This window comes from Rhinoraja longicauda, chromosome 19 (assembly GCF_053455715.1).
Source record: "Rhinoraja longicauda isolate Sanriku21f chromosome 19, sRhiLon1.1, whole genome shotgun sequence".
In the NCBI taxonomy this organism is placed as follows: domain Eukaryota; kingdom Metazoa; phylum Chordata; class Chondrichthyes; order Rajiformes; family Arhynchobatidae; genus Rhinoraja; species Rhinoraja longicauda.
The window spans coordinates 16,144,676-16,166,071 of NC_135971.1; the positions used below are offsets into that span (position 1 = coordinate 16,144,676).

Here is a 21,396-nt window from a genome sequence, read left to right on the forward strand (position 1 = left end):
AGAGAGAGGGGGAGAGAGGGAGGGGGAGAGAGAAAGGGGGAGAGAGAAAGGGGGAGAGAGAGAGAGGGGGAGAGAGAGGGGGAGAGAGAAAGGGGGAGAGAGAGAGAGGGGGAGAGAGGGAGGGGGGAGAGAGAAAGGGGGAGAGAGAGAAAGGGGGAGAGAGAGAGAGGGGGAGAGAGAGAGAGGGGGAGAGAGAGAGAGGGGAGAGAGAGAGAGGGGGAGAGAGAGAAAGGGGGAGAGAGAGAGAGGGGGAGAGAGAGAGAGGGGGAGAGAGAGAAAGGGGGAGAGAGAGAGAGGGGGAGAGAGGGAGGGGGAGAGAGAGAAAGGGGGAGAGAGAGAGAGGGGGAGAGAGAGAGAGGGGGAGAGAGAGAGAGGGGAGAGAGGGAGGGGGAGAGAGAAAGGGGGAGAGAGAGAGGGGGGGAGAGAGGGAGGGGGAGAGAGAGAAAGGGGGAGAGAGAGAGAGGGGGAGAGAGAGAGAGGGGAGAGAGGGAGGGGGAGAGAGAGAAAGGGGGAGAGAGAGAGGGGGAGAGAGAGAGAGGGGGAGAGAGAGAGAGGGGAGAGAGGGAGGGGGAGAGAGAGGGGAGAGAAAGGGAGGGGGAGAGAAGGAGGGGGGAGAGAGAGGGGGAGAGAGAGGGAGACAGAGAGAGAGGGAGACAGAGGGATATATAGGGGCAGAGAGAGAGACAGAGAGGCAGAGGGAGAGACAGTGAGGAAACACCGGGTCATGTTCCCAGGCAGGATACAGAGAGAGGGAACCCTGAGGGAGTTATTCAGGTGACTCGGAGAGAGGGGGATAAGTCAGTGACAAAGGGCCTACCCTGAGGCCCTGTGTGTGGAGGCCTGAGCAAGGCTTGGGGGAGGCCTTGGACCTCCCCAGGTGTGTGCCTAGGGCCGGGCCTGGGGGTGCAGGGCCTACAGTGGGAATCGGGCCTGGGCCTACCTCAGGAGTCAGGCCTGCCTCGGGAGTCAAGCCTCGGACTGGACCTACCATGAGAGCGGGGCCTGGGCCCTGGGTGGGCGTGGGTCTGGGCCTATCTTGCGAGTCAGGCCCGAGCCAGGGCCTACCTCAGGAGTTGGGCCAGATTCTTTCTTGGGAGTGGGGCCTGGGCCTACCTTGGGAATGGGTCCTGGCCTGAGCCTACCTGGGGAGTCAGGCCTGGATTACCTGGGAGTGGAGCCTGGGCTGAGCTCAGCAGTGTAGACTGGGCCTGGGGAGTCAGGCCTGGGCCTACCTGGGGAGTTGGGTCCTGGCCTGGGCCTACCTCAGGAGTGTAGCCTGGGCCTGGGAGTTGGGCATGGGCCTACCTCAGGAGGGTAGACTGGGCCCGGGCTTACCTGTGGACTGTAGCTGGGCCCTGGGCCTACGTCAGGAGTGTAGCCGGGGCCTGGGCTTACCTCAGGAGTGCGGCCGGGGCCTGGGCCTACCTCACGAGTGCAGACTGGACCCTGGGTCTACCCGGGGACAGGGCCTGGGCCTACCTCAAGAGTGAAGACCGGGCCTGGGAGTGGAGCCTGGGCCTATCTCAGGCGTGTAGACTGGGTCGGGGCCTACCTGGGGAGTGGAGCCTGGGCCTATCTCAGGTTGTAGACAGGGCCTGGGCCTACCTCAAGAGTGTAGACCGGGCCTGGGAGTGGAGCCTGGGCCTATCTCAGGCGTGTAGACTGGGCCTGGGCCTATCTCAAGAGTGTAGACCGGGCCTGGGAGTGGAGCCTGGGCCTATCTCAGGCGTGTACACTGGGCCTGGGCCTATGTCAGGCGTGTAGACTGGGCCTGGGCCTATTTCAGGCGTGTAGACTGGGCCTGGGCCTATCTCAGGCGTGTAGACTGGGCCTGGGCCCATCTCAGGCGTGTAGACTGGGCCTGGGCCTACCTGGGGAGTGTAGCCGGGGCCTGAGCCTGGGCCTGGGTGTGTTACAAGCTGAAGCTGCGGTTGTGCCGGTACAAGAGGGCGTTGCGGGGCGATCGGGAGGCCTCTGGCTCGGGCTCGTCACTGTCCAGGCTGGCCGCGTCCGACATCTCCTCCAGATGCTCCACCGAGTCGAACTTCTGCAGGTCAGAGGCGATGGTCTGGAAGCTGAGGACGGACAGGGTGTCGGAGGCCGGGCCCTCGGCCCCCGGCGGGGCCAGGCATGACGAACCCTCCTCCTCCGTGTAGGCCGGGCTGGCCTCCGCCCCCACCGGCGAGGCCCGGCGGACAGCCAGGCGTTGCAGGCGGCGAGCATGAATCTGCTCGCTAATCTGCTCCAGGTTCCTCAATGCCACCGAGTAGCGAGTCTTAGTCTGGGCCACACGCCTCTCCAGGCCAGTCACACGGGACTTGTGCTCCTGGAGAGAGAGAGAGAGAGAGTGTGTGAGAGGGGGGGGGAGAGAGGGAGAGAGAGGGAGAGAGAGGGGGAGAGAGGGAGAGAGAGAGAGAGAGAGGGAGAGAGGGAGAGAGGGAGAGAGAGAGAGGGAGACAGAGGGAGAGAGAGAGAGAGAGAGAGAGAGAGAGAGTGTGTGTGAGAGGGGGGGGGGAGAGAGGGAGAGAGAGGGAGAGAGAGGGAGAGAGAGGGGGAGAGAGGGGGAGAGAGGGGGAGAGAGGGGGAGAGAGAGAGAGAGAGAGGGAGAGAGGGAGAGAGAGAGAGGGAGACAGAGGGAGAGAGAGAGAGTGAGAGGGAGAGAGAGAGAGAGAGAGAGAGAGAGGGGGAGAGAGGGGGAGAGAGGGGGAGAGAGAGAGGGAGAGAGAGAGTGAGAGAGAGAGAGAGTGAGAGAGAGAGAGAGGGATACACGCCTCTCCAGGCCGGTCACACGGGACGTACTCCTGGAGAGGGAGAGAGAGAGAGAGAGAGGAGAGAGAGAGAGAGAGAGAGAGAGAGAGAGAGAATGTGAGAGAGAGAGAGAGAATGTGTGAGAGAGAATGTGAGAGAGAGAGGGAATGTGTGAGAGAGGGAATGTGTGAGAGAGAGAGAGGGAATGTGTGTGAGAGAGAGAGAGAGAGAGAGAGAGAGAGAGAGAGAGAATGTGTGAGAGAGAGAGTGTGAGAGAGAGAGAGGGAATGTGTGAGAGAGAGAGAGAGAGAGAGTGTGTGAGAGAGAGAGAGAGTGTGAGAGAGAGTGTGAGAGAGAGTGTGTGAGAGAGAGAGTGTGAGAGAGAGAGAGTGAGAGAGAGAGAGTGTGTGAGAGAGAGAGTGTGAGAGAGAGAGTGTGTGAGAGGGAGGGAATGTGTGAGAGAGAGAGGGGGAGAGAGAGAGGGAATGTGTGTGAGAGAGAGGGAATGTGTGAGAGAGAGAGGGAATGTGTGTGAGAGAGAGGGAATGTGTGAGAGAGAGAGGGAATGTGTGAGAGAGAGAGAGGGAATGTGAGAGAGAGAGAGGGAATGTGTGAGAGAGAGAGGGAATGTGTGAGAGAGAGAGAGGGAATGTGAGAGAGAGAGAGGGAATGTGTGAGAGAGAGAGAGGGAATGTGAGAGAGAGAGAGAGGGAATGTGTGAGAGAGAGAATGTGTGAGAGAGAGAGAGGGAATGTGTGAGAGAGAGAATGTGTGAGAGAGAGAGAGGGAATGTGAGAGAGAGAGAGGGAATGTGAGAGAGAGAGAGGGAATGTGTGAGAGAGAGAGAGGGAATGTGTGAGAGAGAGAGGGAATGTGTGAGAGAGAGAGAGGGAATGTGAGAGAGAGAGAGGGAATGTGAGAGAGAGAGAGGGAATGTGTGAGAGAGAGAATGTGTGAGAGAGAGAGAGGGAATGTGAGAGAGAGAGAGGGAATGTGTGAGAGAGAGAGGGAATGTGTGAGAGAGAGAGAGGGAATGTGAGAGAGAGAGAGAGGGAATGTGAGAGAGAGAGAGGGAATGTGTGAGAGAGGGAATGTGTGAGAGAGGGAATGTGTGAGAGAGGGAATGTGTGAGAGAGAGAGGGAATGTGTGAGAGAGGGAATGTGTGAGAGAGAGGGAATGTGTGAGAGAGAGAGGGAATGTGTGAGAGAGAGAGGGAATGTGTGAGAGAGAGAGGGAATGTGTGAGAGAGAGAGGGAATGTGTGAGAGAGAGAGGGAATGTGTGAGAGAGGGAATGTGTGAGAGAGGGAATGTGTGAGAGAGAGGGGGGAGAGAGAGGGGGAGAGGAAGAGGGGGAGAGGAAGAGGGGGAGAGAGGGACGGGGTAGAGAGAGGGGGGAGAGAGAGAGGGGGGAGAGAGAGAGGGGGGAGAGAGAGAGGGGGGGGGGTAGGGGAAGTCCATCTACCTCCAGCATCTGGTTGAACTGGGCCTTGAGCTCGAAGTAGGGCTTGGACTTGAGGATGAGCCTCTTGAGGGTCTTCTGGAGCTGCTGCACGCGAGCCTCGGCCTGCTGGCACAGCTGCGTCACCCGCTGGTGTTCCCGCTCGCCCCTCAGGCGTTCCTCCTCCGCCTCGTTCACCTGTGCACCGGGGGGAGGGGGGGGGGGGCAGAGGATCAGGAGCCATCGCCCCGGTCACCGGGCCCAAAGCCTGGCTGCGGGCACTGCCCATGGGGGCGCAAAGCCTTCCCATAGGGCCCAAACTGCCCACAGGGCCTGAAGCCTGCCAACTGGGCCCAAACTATGTCCACCACGCATAGGGTCCAAAACCTGCCCACGGGCACCACCCACAGGCCCTGAAGCCTGCCCACTAGGCCCAAGCTCTGCCCAGTACACATAGCGGCCAAAACTTGCCCACGGGCACCACCCGCAGGGCTTGAAGTCTGCCTACTGGGCCCAAGCTCTGCCCACTACCCACAGGGCCCAGAATCTGCCCACGGGCATCAAACTCTGCCCAGTCACACGGCACCCACCCAGTCACTCAGCACCCTACACCCAGCACCCACCAGTCACTCAGCACCCACCCAGTCACAGCACCCACCCAGTGCCCACCCTACATCCAGCACCCACCCAGTCACCCTGCACCCACCCAGCACCCAAATAGGGGCTGCACCCACCCTGGCACCCCAGTCCCTAGCACCCAACAAGGGACATAGCACCCAGCACCCACCCTGGTACCCTACACCCAGCACCTACCCCGTCACTCAGCACCCACCCTACGCCCAGTCACTCAGCACCCACATAGGGGCAGCACCCACCCAGTCACAGCACCCACCCAGTACCCACCCTACACCCAGTCACTCAGCACCCACATAGGGGCTGCACCCACCCTGGCACCCCAGTCCCTAGCACCCAGCAAGGGACATAGCACCCAGCACCCACCCTGGTACCCTGCACCCAGCCTGCCCCGTGTGTGGGTGGGCAGACGGGGAGCGGTGCTTGGGTGCACCTTGCACCCAGCACCTACCCTGCACTCTGCACCCACCCTGCACCCAGCACCCACCCTGCACCCAGCACCCACCCTGCACCCAGCACCCACGCTGCACCCTGCACCCACCCTGTGCCCAGCACCCACCCTGCACTCTGCACCCACCCTACACCCAGCACCCACCCATTCACAGCACCCACCCAGCACCCACCCTGCACTCTGCACCCACCCTGCACCCAGCACCCACCCTGCACCCAGCACCCACCCTGCACCCAGCACCTACCCTGCACTCAGCAGCCACCCAGCACCCAGCACCCACCCTGCCCCGTGCGTGCGTGCGTGCGTGTGGGCACTCGTGCAGCGGTGCTGGGCGGGCCGTTACCTTGGAGGTGGCGTGGTTGAGCATCTCCTGCCAGGTTGGGTCGAGGCGGTTGGTGTCGGCCATCAGCCCCTGTTCTGCCACGTACACCATCTCACGGGCAGCGTTGTGCATGCTGACCGCCCTCTCGTAGCGTAGAGCTGCCTTCTGCGTCTCCTGCTGGGCCTGACACACAGAGGGGTGGGGGGGGGGGGGGTTAGAGAGGCTGGGGCAAGCCGACAAGCTCAATCTTGTACTGAATGAAAGTAAGCGTGCAGGTACAGCAGGCAGCGAAGAAAGCCAATGGCATGTTGGCCTTCATTGCGAGAGGATTTGAGCTGAGGAGCAAAGAGGTCCTTCTGCAGTTGTACAGGGCCCAGGTGAGACCGCAGCTGGAGTACTGTGTGCAGTTTTGGTCTCCAAATTTGAGGGAGGACATCCTTGCTATTGTGGGCGTGCAGCGTAGGTTCACCAGGTTAATCCCCGGGATGGCGGGGACTGACGTATGATGAAAGAATGGGTCGACTGGGCTTGTATTCGCTGGAATTTAGAAGGATGAGAGGGGATCTTTATCGAAACATATCAAATTCTTAAAGGACTGGACTAGCTAGAGGCAGGAAACATGTTCCCAATGTTGGAGGAAGTCCAGAACCAGGGGCCACACAGTTTAAGAATAAGGGGTAGGCCATTGAGGACTGAGTTGAGGAAAAACTTTTTCACCCAGAGAGTTGTGAATCTGTGGAATTCTGTGCTACAGAAGGCAGTGGAGGCCAATTCACTGGATGTATTCAAGAGAGAGTTAGGTTTAGCTCTTAGGGCTAACGGAATCAAGGGAGAGGGCAGGAACGGGGTACTGATTGTGGATGATCAGCCATGATCGTATTGAATGGTGGTGCTGACTTGAAGGGCCGAATGGCCTCCTCCTGCACCTATGTTCTATGTTTCTATGAGACAGTGGGATAACATACGTGGAAAGAGTGTGTGAAAGGGTGATCGATGGTCAGCATGGACCCGGTGGGTCGAAGGGCCTGTTTCCGTGCTGTACCTCCAGACCAAACTGGGACAGCTCAATGTTCTCCATAGCAGGGTGAGATGGGAGAGCGGACACCTCCAGATTGGTGAGCTACTGGGAAGTATAATCTACTGGAATCTACTTTCCAGGTGAGGCAGAGGTTCACCTGCACCTCCTCCAACCTCATCTACTGTATCCGCTGTTCCAGGTGTCAACGTCTGTACATCAATAGACAATAGGTGCAGGAGGTGGCCATTCGGCCCTTCGAGCCAGCACCGCCATTCAATGTGATCATGGCTGATCATTCTATGTTTCTAGCTTTGGTTTTGTTCGGTTTGGTTTCCAACAAACTTTAGGCTCTTGAACATTATCCAACACTGGGTGCAGCGGTAGAGTTGCTGCCTCACAGCGCTGGAGACCCGGGTTCCATCCCGACTACGGGCGCCGTCTGTACGGAGATTGTACCTTCACCCCGTGACCTGCGTGGGTTTTCTCCGAGATCTTCGGTTCCCTCCAATGTAGGTCAACCAGCTTGGTGCAATCGTAAACTGTCTCTAGTGCGTGTAGGATAGTGTTAGTGTGCGGGGATCGCTGGGCGGCGCGGACTCGATGGGCCGAAGGGCCTGTCTCCGCGCTGTGTCTCTAAACTAACATCGTGGGTCAAAGGGCCCTTTCCAGTCTGAAGAAGGATCTCGACCCGACACGCCGCCCATTCCTTCCCTCCAGAGATGCTGACTGTCCTGCCGAGTTTTAGTTTAGAGATACAGCGCGGAAACAGGCCCCTTCGGCCCACCGGGTCCGCGCCGACCAGCGATCCCCGCACACTAACACTATCCTACACACACTCGGGACAATTTTTACATTTACCAAGCCAATTAACCTACATACCTGCACGTCTTTGGAGTGTGGGAGGAAACCGAAGATCTCGGAGAGAAAACCCACGCAGGTCACGGGGGAGAACGTACAAACTCCGTACAGACGGCGCCCGTAGTCGGGATGGAACCCGGGTCTCCGGCGCTGCATTCGCTGCAAGGCGGCAACTCTACCGCCGCGCCACTGAGTTGCTCCGGCGTTTTGCGCCCGACTTCGGTAGCTGGGGAGTGCTGTACTACGAGAGGAGACGCCCCACCCCAGGGAGACGGTCCTCACCCTAGGGGAGAGCTCTGAGCGGGTGCTCCATCCCCAGCCCTCACCTCCTTGGCCTGCCGTCGAGCCTCGTAGTACGGCCTGGCCTTCTCGATGCAGTTGCCCAGCTGCGAGGCGTGGGCGTTCAGCTTCCTGGCCGACTCCGACAGAATCTTCCGGTACATGTTCCTGGCCTCCTTTTTTTTGTTTTTAAAAACCATGAATAATTTAATGAACCATTTACGATTGGTATAAATCAAAGTACGAAATAAATCAAAACAAAACCCAGCACCATCATTACAGATCAAACAAATATACTAAATAAACCACCCTGACATCAGTCTGAGAGAGAGGGAGTGTGTGAGAGTGTGAGAGAGAGAGAGAGAGAGTGTGAGAAGGAGGGTGTGTGTGTGAGAGTGTGAGTGAGAGGGTGTGTGTGAGAGTGTGAGAGGGTGTGTGTGAGAGAGGGAGTGTGCGAGAGAGAGTGTGTGTGAGAGTGTGCGAGAGAGTGTGTGAGAGAGAGAGAGTGTGAGAGTGTGTGAGAGAGAGTGTGTGAGTGAGTGTGTGAGAGAGTGTGTGAGAGTGTGTGAGAGAGAGTGTGTGAGAGTGTGTGAGAGAGTGTGTGAGAGAGAGTGTGTGAGAGAGTGTGTGAGAGAGGGAGAGAGAGTGAGTGTGTGAGTGTGTGAGAGTGTGTGTGTGTGTGTGTGAGAGAGGGAGAGAGAGTGAGTGTGTGAGAATGTGTGTGAGAGAGAGTGTGAGTGTGTGAGAATGTGTGTGTGAGAGTGTGAGTGTGTGAGAGTGTGTGTGAGAGAGAGTGTGTGAGAGAGAGTGTGTGAGTGTGAGAGAGAGTGTGAGAGAGTGTGAGAGAGAGTGTGTGAGAGAGAGTGTGTGAGAGAGTGAGAGAGTGTGAGAGAGAGTGTGTGAGAGAGTGAGAGAGTGTGAGAGAGAGTGTGTGTGTGTGTGAGAGAGGGAGAGAGAGAGTGAGTGTGTGAGAATGTGTGTGTGAGAGTGTGAGAGAGTGAGTGTGTGAGAGAGAGAGTGTGTGAGAGAGTGTGTGAGAGTGAGTGTGTGAGAGGGAGGGTGTGAGAGAGTGTGAGTGTGTGAGAGAGAGAGAGAGAGAGTGCGAGAGAGGGAGTGTGTGTGTGTGAGAGGGTGTGTGTGAGAGTGTGTGAGAGGGTGTGTGTGAGAGAGGGAGTGTGTGAGAGAGAGTGTGTGTGAGAGAGTGTGAGAGAGAGTGTGTGTGTGTGAGAGTGTGTGTGAGAGAGAGTGTGAGAGAGAGAGTGTGTGTGTGAGAGAGTGTGAGAGAGTGTGAGAGAGTGTGTGAGAGAGCGTGAGAATGTGTGAGAGAGGGAGTGTGTGTGTGAGAGGGAGTGTGAGAGAGAGCGTGTGAGAGTGTGAGAGGGAGTGTGTGTGTGAGAGGGAGTGTGTGAGAGAGAGAGTGTGTGAGAGAGAGTGTGAGAGAGAAAGTGTGAGAGTGTGTGAGAGAGAGAGTGTGTGAGAGAGTGTGTGTGTGTGAGTGTGTGAGAGTGAGAGAGAGAGTGTGAGGGAGAGAGTGTGAGAGAGTGTGAGAGAGAGAGAGAGTGTGTGAGAGTGTGCGAGTCTGAAGGGTCTCGACCCAAAACGTCGCCCGTTCCTTCTCTCCCGAGATGTTGCTTGTCCCGCTGAGTTACTCCAGCACTTTGTGTCCACCTTCCATTTAAACCGGCATCTGCAGCTCCTTCCCTACACATACTAAACAAACCACTGTCCAAATATTTCCACGTCCTTACTGTGGATGCATTCCCCCCTCCCAGCGGTCCCGGAAACCCCCCAGGGTGCCCATCTCTAACCCCACCCGGGCGCGGACGGACGGACGGACGGACGGACGTAGCCCCCCGGAGACGGGGCAGGCAGCTGGCTCGGGCAGTGCCCTCTCCCGCCCGGCTCCGTGACACGCGGGCGGCCATCTTGGCAAGGCCCAGGAGCAACCCGACCAGGACATCTTCAGCCCCTGCTACCCTCTCCCTCCCCTGAGCACGGGGCTGTCCAGAGATGGGGGCGGTGGGTGTGAAGTGGGGTAGGGAGCACGCACACGCGGTGTCCACGGGGACGCTGGAGGCCCTGACCGTGAACGCTGGTCGCCGCGGGGGGGTCGAGTGTGTTGTCGATAAAGTTGGCGACATTTTAATTTGATGAATGTTTGTTTGTAAACTGCCAATATCACGGCGCCAGAGACCCGGGGGTCCATCCCGACCGCGGGCGCTGTCTGTGCGGAGTTTGCACGTTCTCCCCGTCACCTGCGTGGGTTTTCTCCGGGTGCTCCGGTTTCCATCCACGCTCCAAAGACGTGCGGGTTTGCCGGGTAATCGGCTTTGGTAAAAATTGTAAACTGTCCCTAGTGTGTGTGGGATGGTGTTAGTGTGCGGGGATCGCTGGTCGGCGCGGACATGGAGGGTCGAAGGGCCTGTTACCGTGCTGTATCTCTAAACCCCAAAGGCACTCAGAGACCGTAGACTGCCGTTGCAGTGGAGGAGGGAAAGGCTGACGCTGGCTTACACCGAAGAAAGACACAAAATGCTGGAGTAACTCAGCGGGACGGGCAGCATCTCTGGAGAGAAGGAATGGGTGACGTCTGTTATTAAATTGGAGTGGGGGGAGGGGGTGGGGGAAGGGAGGGAGGGTGTTGCAGTGAGGGGTAGGGAGGGGGTGGGGGGGAAGGAGGGGGAGGGGGGGAGTGGGGGTGGGGAGTACTCACGTCCAGCTGCAGCTCCAGTTTATTAATCTCCGCACTGGCCTGATTCAGCTGTTCCAGCTCCTCCTGTAGACCGGACAGCACAGTGGGTCAGTGTCCAGTGGGGTCAGTGTCCAGTGGGGGCAGCGTCCAGTGGGGTCAGATGACACAACACGGTGGGTCAGTGTCTCGTGGGTCAGACAGCAGAGTGTCCAGTGGTCAGTGTCCAGTGGGTCGGACAAGACGGCACGGTGGGTCAGTGTCCAGTGGGTCAGTGTGTCAGTGGGTCACACAGGACTCGTGCCTCACCACCGTTACTCCCAGAACACACACTCACTCACACACACAGGAACATGCACACACACACACACACACACACACACACAGGCACACACTCAGACAAGAGCTCACACACACACTCAGACACACATTGACAAGGGCACACACACACACACACACTCAAACACACAGGCACACACTCAGACAACAGCACATACACATTCAACAAGTACACACACACACCCCCCCCCACACACAGAGGCTGGGACAAAGATGCACATGCGCACAAACTGGCAAGAGCACGCACACACACTAACACACATACACACACACGGACACACACACGGACACACACACGGACACACACACACGGACACACACACGGACACACACACACTAACACACATACACACACACGGACACACACACACTAACACACATACACACACACGGACACACACATACACATGGACACACACACACACTAACACACATACACACGGACACACACACTGACACACACACACACTAACACACATACACACACACGGACACACTAACACACATACACACACACGGGGACACACTAACACACATACACATGGACACACACACACACTAACACACATACACATGGACACACACTAACACACATACACATGGACACACACACACACTCACACACACGGACACACACACACACTGACACACACACACATGGACACACACACTAACACACACATACGCACACACGGACACACACACTAACACACATACGCACACACGGACACACTAACACATGGACACACACACACTAACACACACATACGCACACACGGACACACACACACTAACACACATACGCACACACGGACACACTAACACACGGACACACACACACTAACACACATACGCATACACGGACACATACACTAACACACACATACACACACACTAACACACATACGCACACACTAACACACACATACGCACACACGGACACACTAACACATGGACACACACACACTAACACACACATACGCACACACGGACACACACAAACACACATACGCACACACGGACACACACACAGACACACACATACGCACACACGGACACACACACACTAACACACATACGCATACACGGACACATACACTAACACACACTAACACACATACGCACACACGGACACACACACACTAACACACATACACACACTAACACACATACGCACACAGACACACACACGCTCGCACACACGGACGTACATGGACACACATGTATGCAGACACACACAGTAACACACACACACTCGGCCCTCCCCATCGCAGGGTGCAGTGTGTGACAGGCTGCCTCCATTATTCACACCACCACAGCACGCTCCAGCAAACACGCTCTCCACGGCACCACGACTTATTTATATCAATGTTCACAGCGTGTGGCACACAGGGCACAATGGACCCCCTCCTCACCAGGCCAGCGTGCACCTCACAGGGCTGGGAAACACTCTCCCCATCCCCACCTCCCCTCCTCACCCCTCTCCAAACCCCCTCCCTCCCATCCCCACCCCACCCCCCCCCCTCCTTCCCCCTACCCATCCAACCCAGGACACAGTCTGTGTAGGAAGGAACTGCAGATGCTGGTTTAAAATCGAAGGTAGACACAAGATGCCGGAGTAACTCAGCGGGACGGGCGGCATCTCTGGAGAGAAGGAATGGGTGACGTTTCGGGTCGAGACCCTTCTTCAGACTCAGGGACACAGGACAGTCTGTTCTCCAGGGGTGAGGACTAACTCCCCCACCCCCCCCCACCTCCACTGTCGCTTCCCCCCCCCACCCCCCACCCCCACCCAGAGCAGTCTGTTCTCCAGGGATGGGTGAATAACTCTCCCACACATCCTCCCCACTCACAATCAGAGACACAGAGCCATACAGCACTGCGCCAGGCCCTTCGGCCCACTTTGCCTTTACTCTAGACTGTAGACAGACCGCGCGGAAACAGGCCCTTCGGCCCACCGAGTCTGTGCTGACCGGCGATCACCCTAGCACTATCCCACCCACGCACACACACATCGCGCGCACACACGCACCCAACACCCACACAGGACAATTTACAATTTTACCGAAGCCAATTAACCTACAGACCCGCACGTCTTTGGAGTGTGGGAGGAAACCGGAGCGCCCGGAGAAAACCCACGCAGGTCACGGGGAGATCGTGCAAACTCCGCACAGACAGCACCGGTAGTCAGGATGGAACCCGGGTCCCTGGCGCTGTGAGGCAGCAGCTCTACCCGCTGCGTGTCTGCGGTTACACAGTCTTGAGTGGGGCGGCACGGTGGGGCAATAGACAACAGACAATAGGTGCAGGAGGAGGCCATTCAGCCCTTCGAGCCAGCACCGCCATTCAATGCGATCATGGCTGATCACTCTCAATCAGTGCCCCGTTCCTGCCTTCTCCCCATACCCCCTCACTCCGCTATCCTTAAGAGCTCTATCCAGCTCTCTCTTGAAAGCATCCAACGAACTGGCCTCCACTGCCTTCTGAGGCAGAGAATTCCACACCTTCATCACTCTCTGACTGAAAAAGTTCTTCCTCATCTCCGTTCTAAATGGCCTACCCCTTATTCTTAAACTGTGGCCCCTTGTTCTGGACTCCCCAACATTGGGAACATGTTTCCTGCCTCTAATGTGTCCAATCCCCTAATTATCTTATATGTTTCAATAAGACCCCCCCTCATCCTTCTAAATTCCAGTGTATACAAGCCCAATCGCTCCAGCCTTTCAACATACGACAGTCCCGCCATTCCGGGAATTAACCTAGTGAACCTACGCTGCACGCCCTCCTACGCTGCAGCGGGTAGAGCTGCTGCCTCACAGCGCCGGAGACCCGGGTCGGATCCTGACTGCGGGCGCCGTCTGTACGGAGTTTGCACGTTCCCCCTGAGACCGAGTGGGTTTTCTCCGGGTGCTCCGGTTTCCCCCCACTCTCCAAAGATGCGCAGGTTTGCTGCTTAATTGGCCTCTGCAAATTGTCCCCGGTGTGTGGGATAGAACTAGTGTGCGGGCTGATCGCCGGTCGCCATGGACTCGATGGGCCGAAGGGCCTGTTTCCACGCTGTATCTCCAAACTAAAGGTACGTTCTTTAATTCTGAGGCTGTGTCCTCTGGTCCTAGACTCTCCCACCACTGGAAACATCTCCTCCACTTCCGCTCCACCTTTCCTTATTCGGCAGGCGGACCCGAAATGCTGGAATAACTCAGCGGGACAGGCAACGTCTCTGGAGAGAAGGAATGGGTGACTTTTCAGGTCGAGACCCTTCTTCAGACAGATGTCAGGGGAGGGGCGGGACAAAGATAGGATGTAGACGGAGACGGGAAGACTGGCAGGAGAACTGGGAAGGGGAGGGGAGAGAGAAGGGAGGCAGGGACTATCTGGAGTTAGAGAAGTCAATGTTCATACTGCTGGGGTGTAAACAACCCAAGAGAAATATGAGGTGCTGTTCCTCCCATTTGTGCTGGGCCTCACTCTGACAATGGAGGACAATATCACTTGGGCAGGGAGGAGGGAAGAGAGGGGTGGGGAGGAGGGGAGAGAGGGGCAAGGGAAAGAGGGGGAGAGAGGCAGGAGAGTGGGATGGGGAGGAGGGGAGAGAGGGCTGGGAGAGTGGGATGGGGAGGAGGGGAGAGAGGGGTGGGGAGGAGGGGAGAGTGGGGTGGGGAGGAGGGGAGAGAGGGGCAAGGGAGAGAGGGGCAAGGGAAAGAGGGGGAGAGGGGCAGGGAGAGTAGGATGGGGAGGAGGGGAGAGGGGTGGAGGGGAGGGAGAGAGGATCAGGGAGAAGGGGGAGAGAGGGTTGGGGAGAGAGGGGGAGGGAGAGAGGGGGAGGGAGAGAGGGGGAGGGAGGAGAGAGGGAAGGGAGGACGGGCGAGAGAGAGGGGCAGAGCGAGACGGGCAGGGAGGAGGGGGAGAGCGAGACGGGAGGATGGAAAGAGAGGCAGGGAGGAGGGAGGGAGAGAGAGGGGGGAGAGGAGGGGGGGAGTGAGGGGGAAAGAGGGGTGGGGAGGAGGGCAGGGAGGGGAGGAGGGGGGGAGAGAGGGGAAAGGAGGGGTGAGGAGGAGGGGGGAAGAGAGGGGGAGGGAGGGGAGTGAGAGGCACGGGAGGGGGGCAAGGAAAACAGTCTTGTAACAGCGCTACTGACACGAAATGTTTCGCCATCAATTTAACGCTTGATGTGAGAGGAGTTTAGAAACGTCTCTGATTTTTGACAAGGTTAACTGAAAGCTGAGCAAGGGATAAATAGACTGAGTCAATGGGTTGACGCTGAGCTGAATGAAGCAGGTTTTTTTTTTACCGTAAGCCACTCTCCAATTTTGAACAGTTTGGCAAATTTCCCTTCAAACTACTTCAGTCTGAAGAAGGGTCTCGCCTCGAAACGTCGGCCATTCCTTCTATCAGAGATGCTGCCTGTCCTGCTGAGTCTGAAGGGTCTCGACCCGAGACGTCACCCATTCCTTCTGTCCAGAGATGCTGCCTGTCCCACTGTGTCTGAAGAAGGGCCTCGACCCGAAACATCGCCCATTCCTTCTGTCCAGAGATGCTGCCTGTCCCGCTGAGTCTGAATAGACAATAGACAATAGGAGCAGGAGTAGGCCATTCAGCCCTTCGAGCCAGCACCGCCATTCAATGCGATCATGGCTGATCACTCTCAATCAGTACCCCGTTCCTGCCTTCTCCCCATACCCCTCACTCCGCTATCCTTAAGAGCTCCATCCAGCTCTCTCTTGAAAGCATCCAACGAACTGGCCTCCACTGCCTTCTGAGGCAGAGAATTCCACACCTTCACCACTCTCTGACTGAAAAAGTTCTTCCTCATCTCCGTTCTAAATGGCCTACCCCTTATTCTTAAACTGTGGCCCCTGGTTCTGGACTCCCCAACATTGGGAACATGTTTCCTGCCTCTAATGTGTCCAATCCCCTAATTATCTTATATGTTTCAATAAGATCCCCCCTCATCCTTCTAAATTCCAGTGTATACAAGCCCAATCGCTCCAGCCTTTCAACATACGACAGTCCCGCCATTCCGGGAATTAACCTAGTGAACCTACGTCACCCATTCCTTCTCTCCAGAGATGCTGCCTCTCCCGCTGAGTCTGAAGAAGGGTCTCGACCCGAGACGTGGCCCATTCCTTCCACCCAGAGATGCTGCCCGTCCCGCTGAGTTACTCCAGCACTTTGTGTCTATCTGCGGTTTAAACCAGCATCTGCAGTGCCTTCCTTCCCCTCTGTTCAGTTGAATTTATTGTCACGTGTACCGAGCGAGGTACAGTGAAAAAGCTTTTTGTTGTTGCGTGCTTGCCAGCCAGCGGGAAGAGGACACAGGATTGCAATTGAGGCGTCAACGGTTTACAGATTGTGTAGGAAGGAACTGCTGGTTTAAAAGCTGGAGTAACACGGCAGGTCAGCCAACATCTCTGGGGGAAAGGAACAGGTGACGTTTCGGGCCGAGACCCTTCTTCAGACAGACACAGGGTGAAAGGAGTAGCGTTTAGTGCAAGATCAAGTCCGGTAAAGTCCGATTAAAGATCGTCCGAGGGTCTCCAATGAGGTAGACGGGAGGCCAGGACCGCTCTCTGGTTAGTGATGGTGATGGAATTGAGGGCGTGCAGCGTAGGTTTACTGGGTTAATTCGACGGAATGGCGGGACTGTCGCATGTTGAAAGACTGGAGCGACTAGGCTTGTATACACTGGAATTTAGAAGGATGAGAGGGGATCTTATCGAAACGTACAAGATTATTAAGGGGTTGGACACGTTTAGAGGCAGGAAACATGTTCCCAATGTTGGGGGAGTCCAGAACCAGGGGCCACACAGTTTAAGAATAAGGGGTAGGCCATTTAGAACGGAGATGAGGAAAAACTTTTTCCAGACAGAGAGTTGTGAATCTGTGGAATTCTCTGCCTCAGAAGGCAGTGGAGGCCAATTCTCTGAATGCATTCAAGAGAGGGGTGGATAGAGCTCTTAAGGATAGTGGAGTCAGGGGGTATGGGGAGAAGGCAGGAACGGGGTACTGATTGAGAATGATCAGCCGTGATCACATTGAATGGCGGTGCGTACAGGCTCGAAGGGCCGAATGGCCTCCTCCTGCACCTATTGTCTATCTCTGGAGAGAAGGAATGGAAGTGATGTTTCATCGGGTCGAGACCCTTCTTCGGACTGAGAGTCAGGGGAGAGGGAAACCGGAGACATGGAAGGGTCCCGAATCTGGAGGTGTGTGTTTTCACACTTCTGCCCCTCTTGCCCAGGGTGGGAGATGGGGGGGAGAGGGGGTGGTGAGACTGGGCCTTGATTCTGCCGCTGGCCTTGCCGAGGCAGCGTGAGGTGGAGATGGGAGTCGACGCATTGAACTTTGGAAAGGACAACAGTGGGAATTTGGCGCTGGGAATAAATGATTGTTTGGAACGAAGGAGGATGCTAAAAGCTCTGCTCTGCCCGGCAGCCAAATGAATCTCCAATTTCAGCAAACCACAAAAGGGTGATACACACTTTAATGTTCTGCTGACAGATCTTAATTTGCACCCTAAATGTACGTTGTTGTGTTCTGCTACATTGCCAGGTATTTAAATTATGCATCGGTGGATAATGTATAATTCATCGTCCCCGAAATCTGCTGTCCCCTTTAGGATAATTATCATGTTTCATTTTGTCAGCGGCCTCCACTTGTATAATGCAGAGGAGCGCATCAAAGTCCTTCACGTTCGAGTCTCTGAACCACATCAGGCATCATAACGAACAAAAGGTGATCGGAGGAAGTGTGAGAGTCAGAGAGTCAGACTTTTCGAATGGCCTCCTCCTGCACCTATTGTCTATTGTCCCGTCCCCCCTCATTCTTCTAAACTCTTCCACTGATCTTCCACCTCGAGCATTGCCGTCCTTCTGTTGAAGGTTAAGGAGTTTGATCCATTATTCGAGGAGTTATAAATACTGAGCAGTCATTAGTGAATGTTCTGACCTTGCGGCAGAGGAAGGATTGTTTTTGGGTTTATTTTGGAACAGCAGTGGTCGGTAACTCCAGCTGCAATTCCCTGGGGCTAAAATGGTTGCATTTCCCTTGCCCTTCATCTCTGGGCAGTTGCGGTCCAAGGGGAGATGCATCCACTGCGGGCAGCACGGTGGCGCAGCGGTAGAGTTGCCGCCCCACAGCGCCGGAGACCCCGGTATGATCTTGACCACGGGCGCCGTCTGTACGGAGTTTGTACGTTCTCCCCGTGACCTGCGTGGGTTATCTCTGAGATCTTCGGTTTCCTCCCACACTCCAAACACGTGCAGGTTTGTAGGATAATTGACTTGGTGTAAATGTAAAAATTGTTGATAGAAACATAGAAAATAGGTTCAGGCTCTCTCTCTCTGTCTCTCGCTCTCTCTCTGTCTCTCGCTCTCTCTCTCTCTCGCTCTCTCTCTCTCTCTCTCTCTCTCTCTCTCTCTCTGTGTGTGTGTGTGCCTGAGACATGGAACCCTTCTTCAGACTGATTTAGTTTAGAGATGCAGCGCAGAAATAGGCCCTTCGTCCCACCGGGTCCACGCCGCCCAGCGATCCCCGCACATTAACACTATCCTACACCCACTAGGGACAATTTTTTTACATTTGCCCAGCCAATTAATCTACAAACCTGGAGTGTGGGAGGAAACCGAAGATCTCGGAGAAAACCCATGCAGGTCACGGGGAGAACGTACAAACTCCGTACAGACGGCGCCCGTAGTCAGGATCGAACCTGAGTCTCCGGCGCTGCATTCGCTGTAAGGCAGCAACTCTACCGCTGCGCCACCGTGCCGTTTTAGGAGGAGGCCATTCGGCCCTTCGAGCCAGCACCGCCATTCATTGTGATCCTGGCTGATCGTCCATAATCAGTAACCCGTGCCTGCCTTCTCCCCATATCCCTTGATTCCACTATCCCCTAGAGCTCTATCCAACTCTCCCTTAAATTCATCCAGTGAATCGGCCTCCACTGCCCTCTGTGGCAGAGAATTCCACAAATTCACAACTCTCTGGGTGAAAAAGTTCCTTCTCACCTCAGTTTTAAATGGCCTCTCCTTTATTCTTAGACTGTGTGTGGCCCCTGGTTCTGGACTCGCCCAAGATTGGGAACATGTTTCCTGCATCTAGCTTGTCCAGTCCTTTTATGATTTTATATGTTTCTATAAGATCCCCCTCTCATCCTTCTAAACTCCAGTGAATACAAGCCCGTTGTGGTGTGCGGGGATCGCTGGTCGTCACGGACTCGGTGGGCCAAAGGCCTTGTTTCCGCGCTGTATCTCTAAACTAAACTAAACCACACCCCTGAGCATTGATCATGTGGTGTGTTGAAACCTACTGAATAATGAAAGCCCTAGACAGGGTGGATGTGGAGAGGATGTTTCCACTAGTGGGAGAGTCTAGGACCAGAGGGCACAGCCTTAGAATTAAAGGACGTTCTTTTGGGAAGGAGATGAGGAGAAATTTCTTTAGTCAGAGGGTGGTGAATCTGTGGAATTATTTGCCACAGAAGGCTGTGGAGGCCAAATCTGTGGATATTTTTTACGGCAGAGATAGATAGATTCTTGATTGGTACGGGTGTCAGTGGTGAATCTGTGGAATACAATTAGGCCTTTCAAACTTGTCCAAATTTTGGAACAGGTGTAGGAAAGAACTGCAGATGCTGGTTTAAATCGAAGGAAGACACAAAATGCTGGAGTAACTCAGCGGGACAGGCAGCGTCTCTGACTACGGTTGCTGTTTGTGCGGAGTTTGCACGTTCTCCCCGTGACCTGCGTGGGTTTCCTCCCACATCCCAATGACGTACAGGCTTGTAGGCTAATTGGATTGGTTTAGTTTAGTTCAGAGATACAGAGCGGGAACAGGCCCTTCGGCCCACCGCGTCCGCGCCGACCAGCGATCCCCGCACACTAGCACCATCCTACACACACACGAGAGACAATTTTTACATTTACCAAGCCACTTAATCATTGAATTTTGGAGTGCGTCTTTGGAGTGTGGGAGGAAATCGGAGATCGCAGAGAAAACCCACGCAGGTCACGGGGAGAACGTACAAACTCCGCACAGACAGCACCCGTAGTCGTGATCGAACCATCGTGTCTCCACTGGCGTGCCACCCACTGTGAAATTGTAAATTGTCCCTGGTGTGTGTAGGGTAGCGTTAATGCACGGGGTTCACAGGTCGGAGCGGACCAAAGATACCAGAGGAACAAGATGGACCACTCCGTTGAAATCGCCCATACTGAGGTGTGGTACGCAAAGGAGCGTGGCGTCCGCCATTTTAGTAGGCAGAACCCGCCGTTCGCTCTGCCTCTCGCAGTGTGATCGGTGACGTGGGGGAACAGTATGTGTGATGACCCCATTAAAACGCGGAAAATATCTCACCTATCAACTCACAGATTTTTGTTACTTTTCTTTTAAAATGTTTTTCTGCAAGTTTCTGCAAGTTTTCGCCTACTAAAATGGCGCCGTGACCTACTACGGTTTTTAGGGTGGAATGGTCTGCTTTGTTATCTTTGGTGTGGACCAGTTGGGCTGGCGGGCCTGTTTCCGCGCTGTGTCGCTAAAACTAAAACTCGAATGAACAAGCCTCTTGAATTAAGCGTTTCTGCACTTAGACAATAGACTATAGGTGCGGGAGGAGGCCATTCGGCCCTTTGAGCCTGTACGCACCGCCATTCATTGTGATCATGGCTGATCATTCTCAATCAGTACCCCGTTCCTGCCTTCTCCCCCATACCCCCTGACTCCGCTATCCTTAAGAGCTCTATCTAGCTCTCTCTTGAATGCATTCAGAGAATTGGCCTCCACTGCCTTCTGAGGCAGAGAATTCCACAGATTCACAACTCTCTGACTGAAAAAGTTTTTCCTTATCTCCGTTCTAAATGGCCTACCCCTTATTCTTAAACCGTGGCCCCTTGCTCTGGACTCCCCCAACATTGGGAACATGTTTCCTGCCTCTAACGTGTCCAACCCCTTAATAATCTTATACGTTTCGATAAGATCCCCTCTCATCCGTCTAAATTCCAGTGTATACAAGCCTAGTCGATCCAGTCTTTCCACATGCGACAGTCCCGCCATTCCGGGAATTAACCTAATGAAACTACGCTGCACGCCCTCATTCAACCATACCGAATACTGGGAAAGGCTTGGATAGAGCGGATGTGGAGAGGATGTTTCTACTAGTGGGAGAGTCTAGGACCAGAGGTCATAGCCTCAGAATTAAAGGATGTTCTTTTAGGAAGGAGGTGAGGAGAAATTTCTTTAGTCAGAGGGTGGTGAATCTGGGGGATTCTTAAATGGTGGTTTGGAACTACCTCCTCTGGCAGGTAGTTCCACACACCCACCACCATTTGTGTGAGAACGTTACCCCTCAGAATCGTATTAAATCTTTTCCCCTTCACCTCAAACCCATGGGCTCTGGTCCTTGATCGCCCTACTCTGGGCACGAGTATCCACCACCTGATGTATTCCCCTCATGATTTCATACACCTCTCCTGCACTCCTGAGTCCCAGCTTACTCAACCTCTCCCTGTAGCTCACGCCCCCTAGCCCTGGCAACACCCTCTCTGTAAACCTTCTCTGTAACCTTTCCAGGGTGGCGAATCTGTGGAATTCGTTGGAGAGGGCGTTTCCACCAGTGGGAGTGT

At 55.3% G+C, this 21,396-nt stretch overlaps 2 protein-coding genes across 3 annotated transcripts in view; one reads left to right on the forward strand and one right to left on the reverse strand.

Moving 5' to 3' along the window:
- Positions 1–21,396, forward strand: part of LOC144603158 (alpha-tubulin N-acetyltransferase 1-like) — a 182,308-nt gene that overhangs the window by 103,227 nt on the left and 57,685 nt on the right. The window lies entirely within an intron of this gene.
- The window catches only part of LOC144603156 (uncharacterized), a 28,947-nt gene continuing 8,011 nt past the window's right edge, over positions 461–21,396 (reverse strand). The window contains exons 3-7 of one of the 2 annotated variants that reach the window (XM_078416318.1): positions 10,463–10,525; positions 7,797–7,925; positions 5,616–5,777; positions 4,213–4,386; positions 461–2,326 (exon numbers count right to left, since the gene is read on the reverse strand). In XM_078416318.1, coding sequence (XP_078272444.1) covers positions 1,913–2,326; positions 4,213–4,386; positions 5,616–5,777; positions 7,797–7,925; positions 10,463–10,525 — 942 coding nt within the window. In that variant the 3' untranslated portion in view covers positions 461–1,912. The remainder of the gene's footprint in view (positions 2,327–4,212; positions 4,387–5,615; positions 5,778–7,796; positions 7,926–10,462; positions 10,526–21,396) is intronic. The other variant, XM_078416317.1, reaches the window with a different exon arrangement.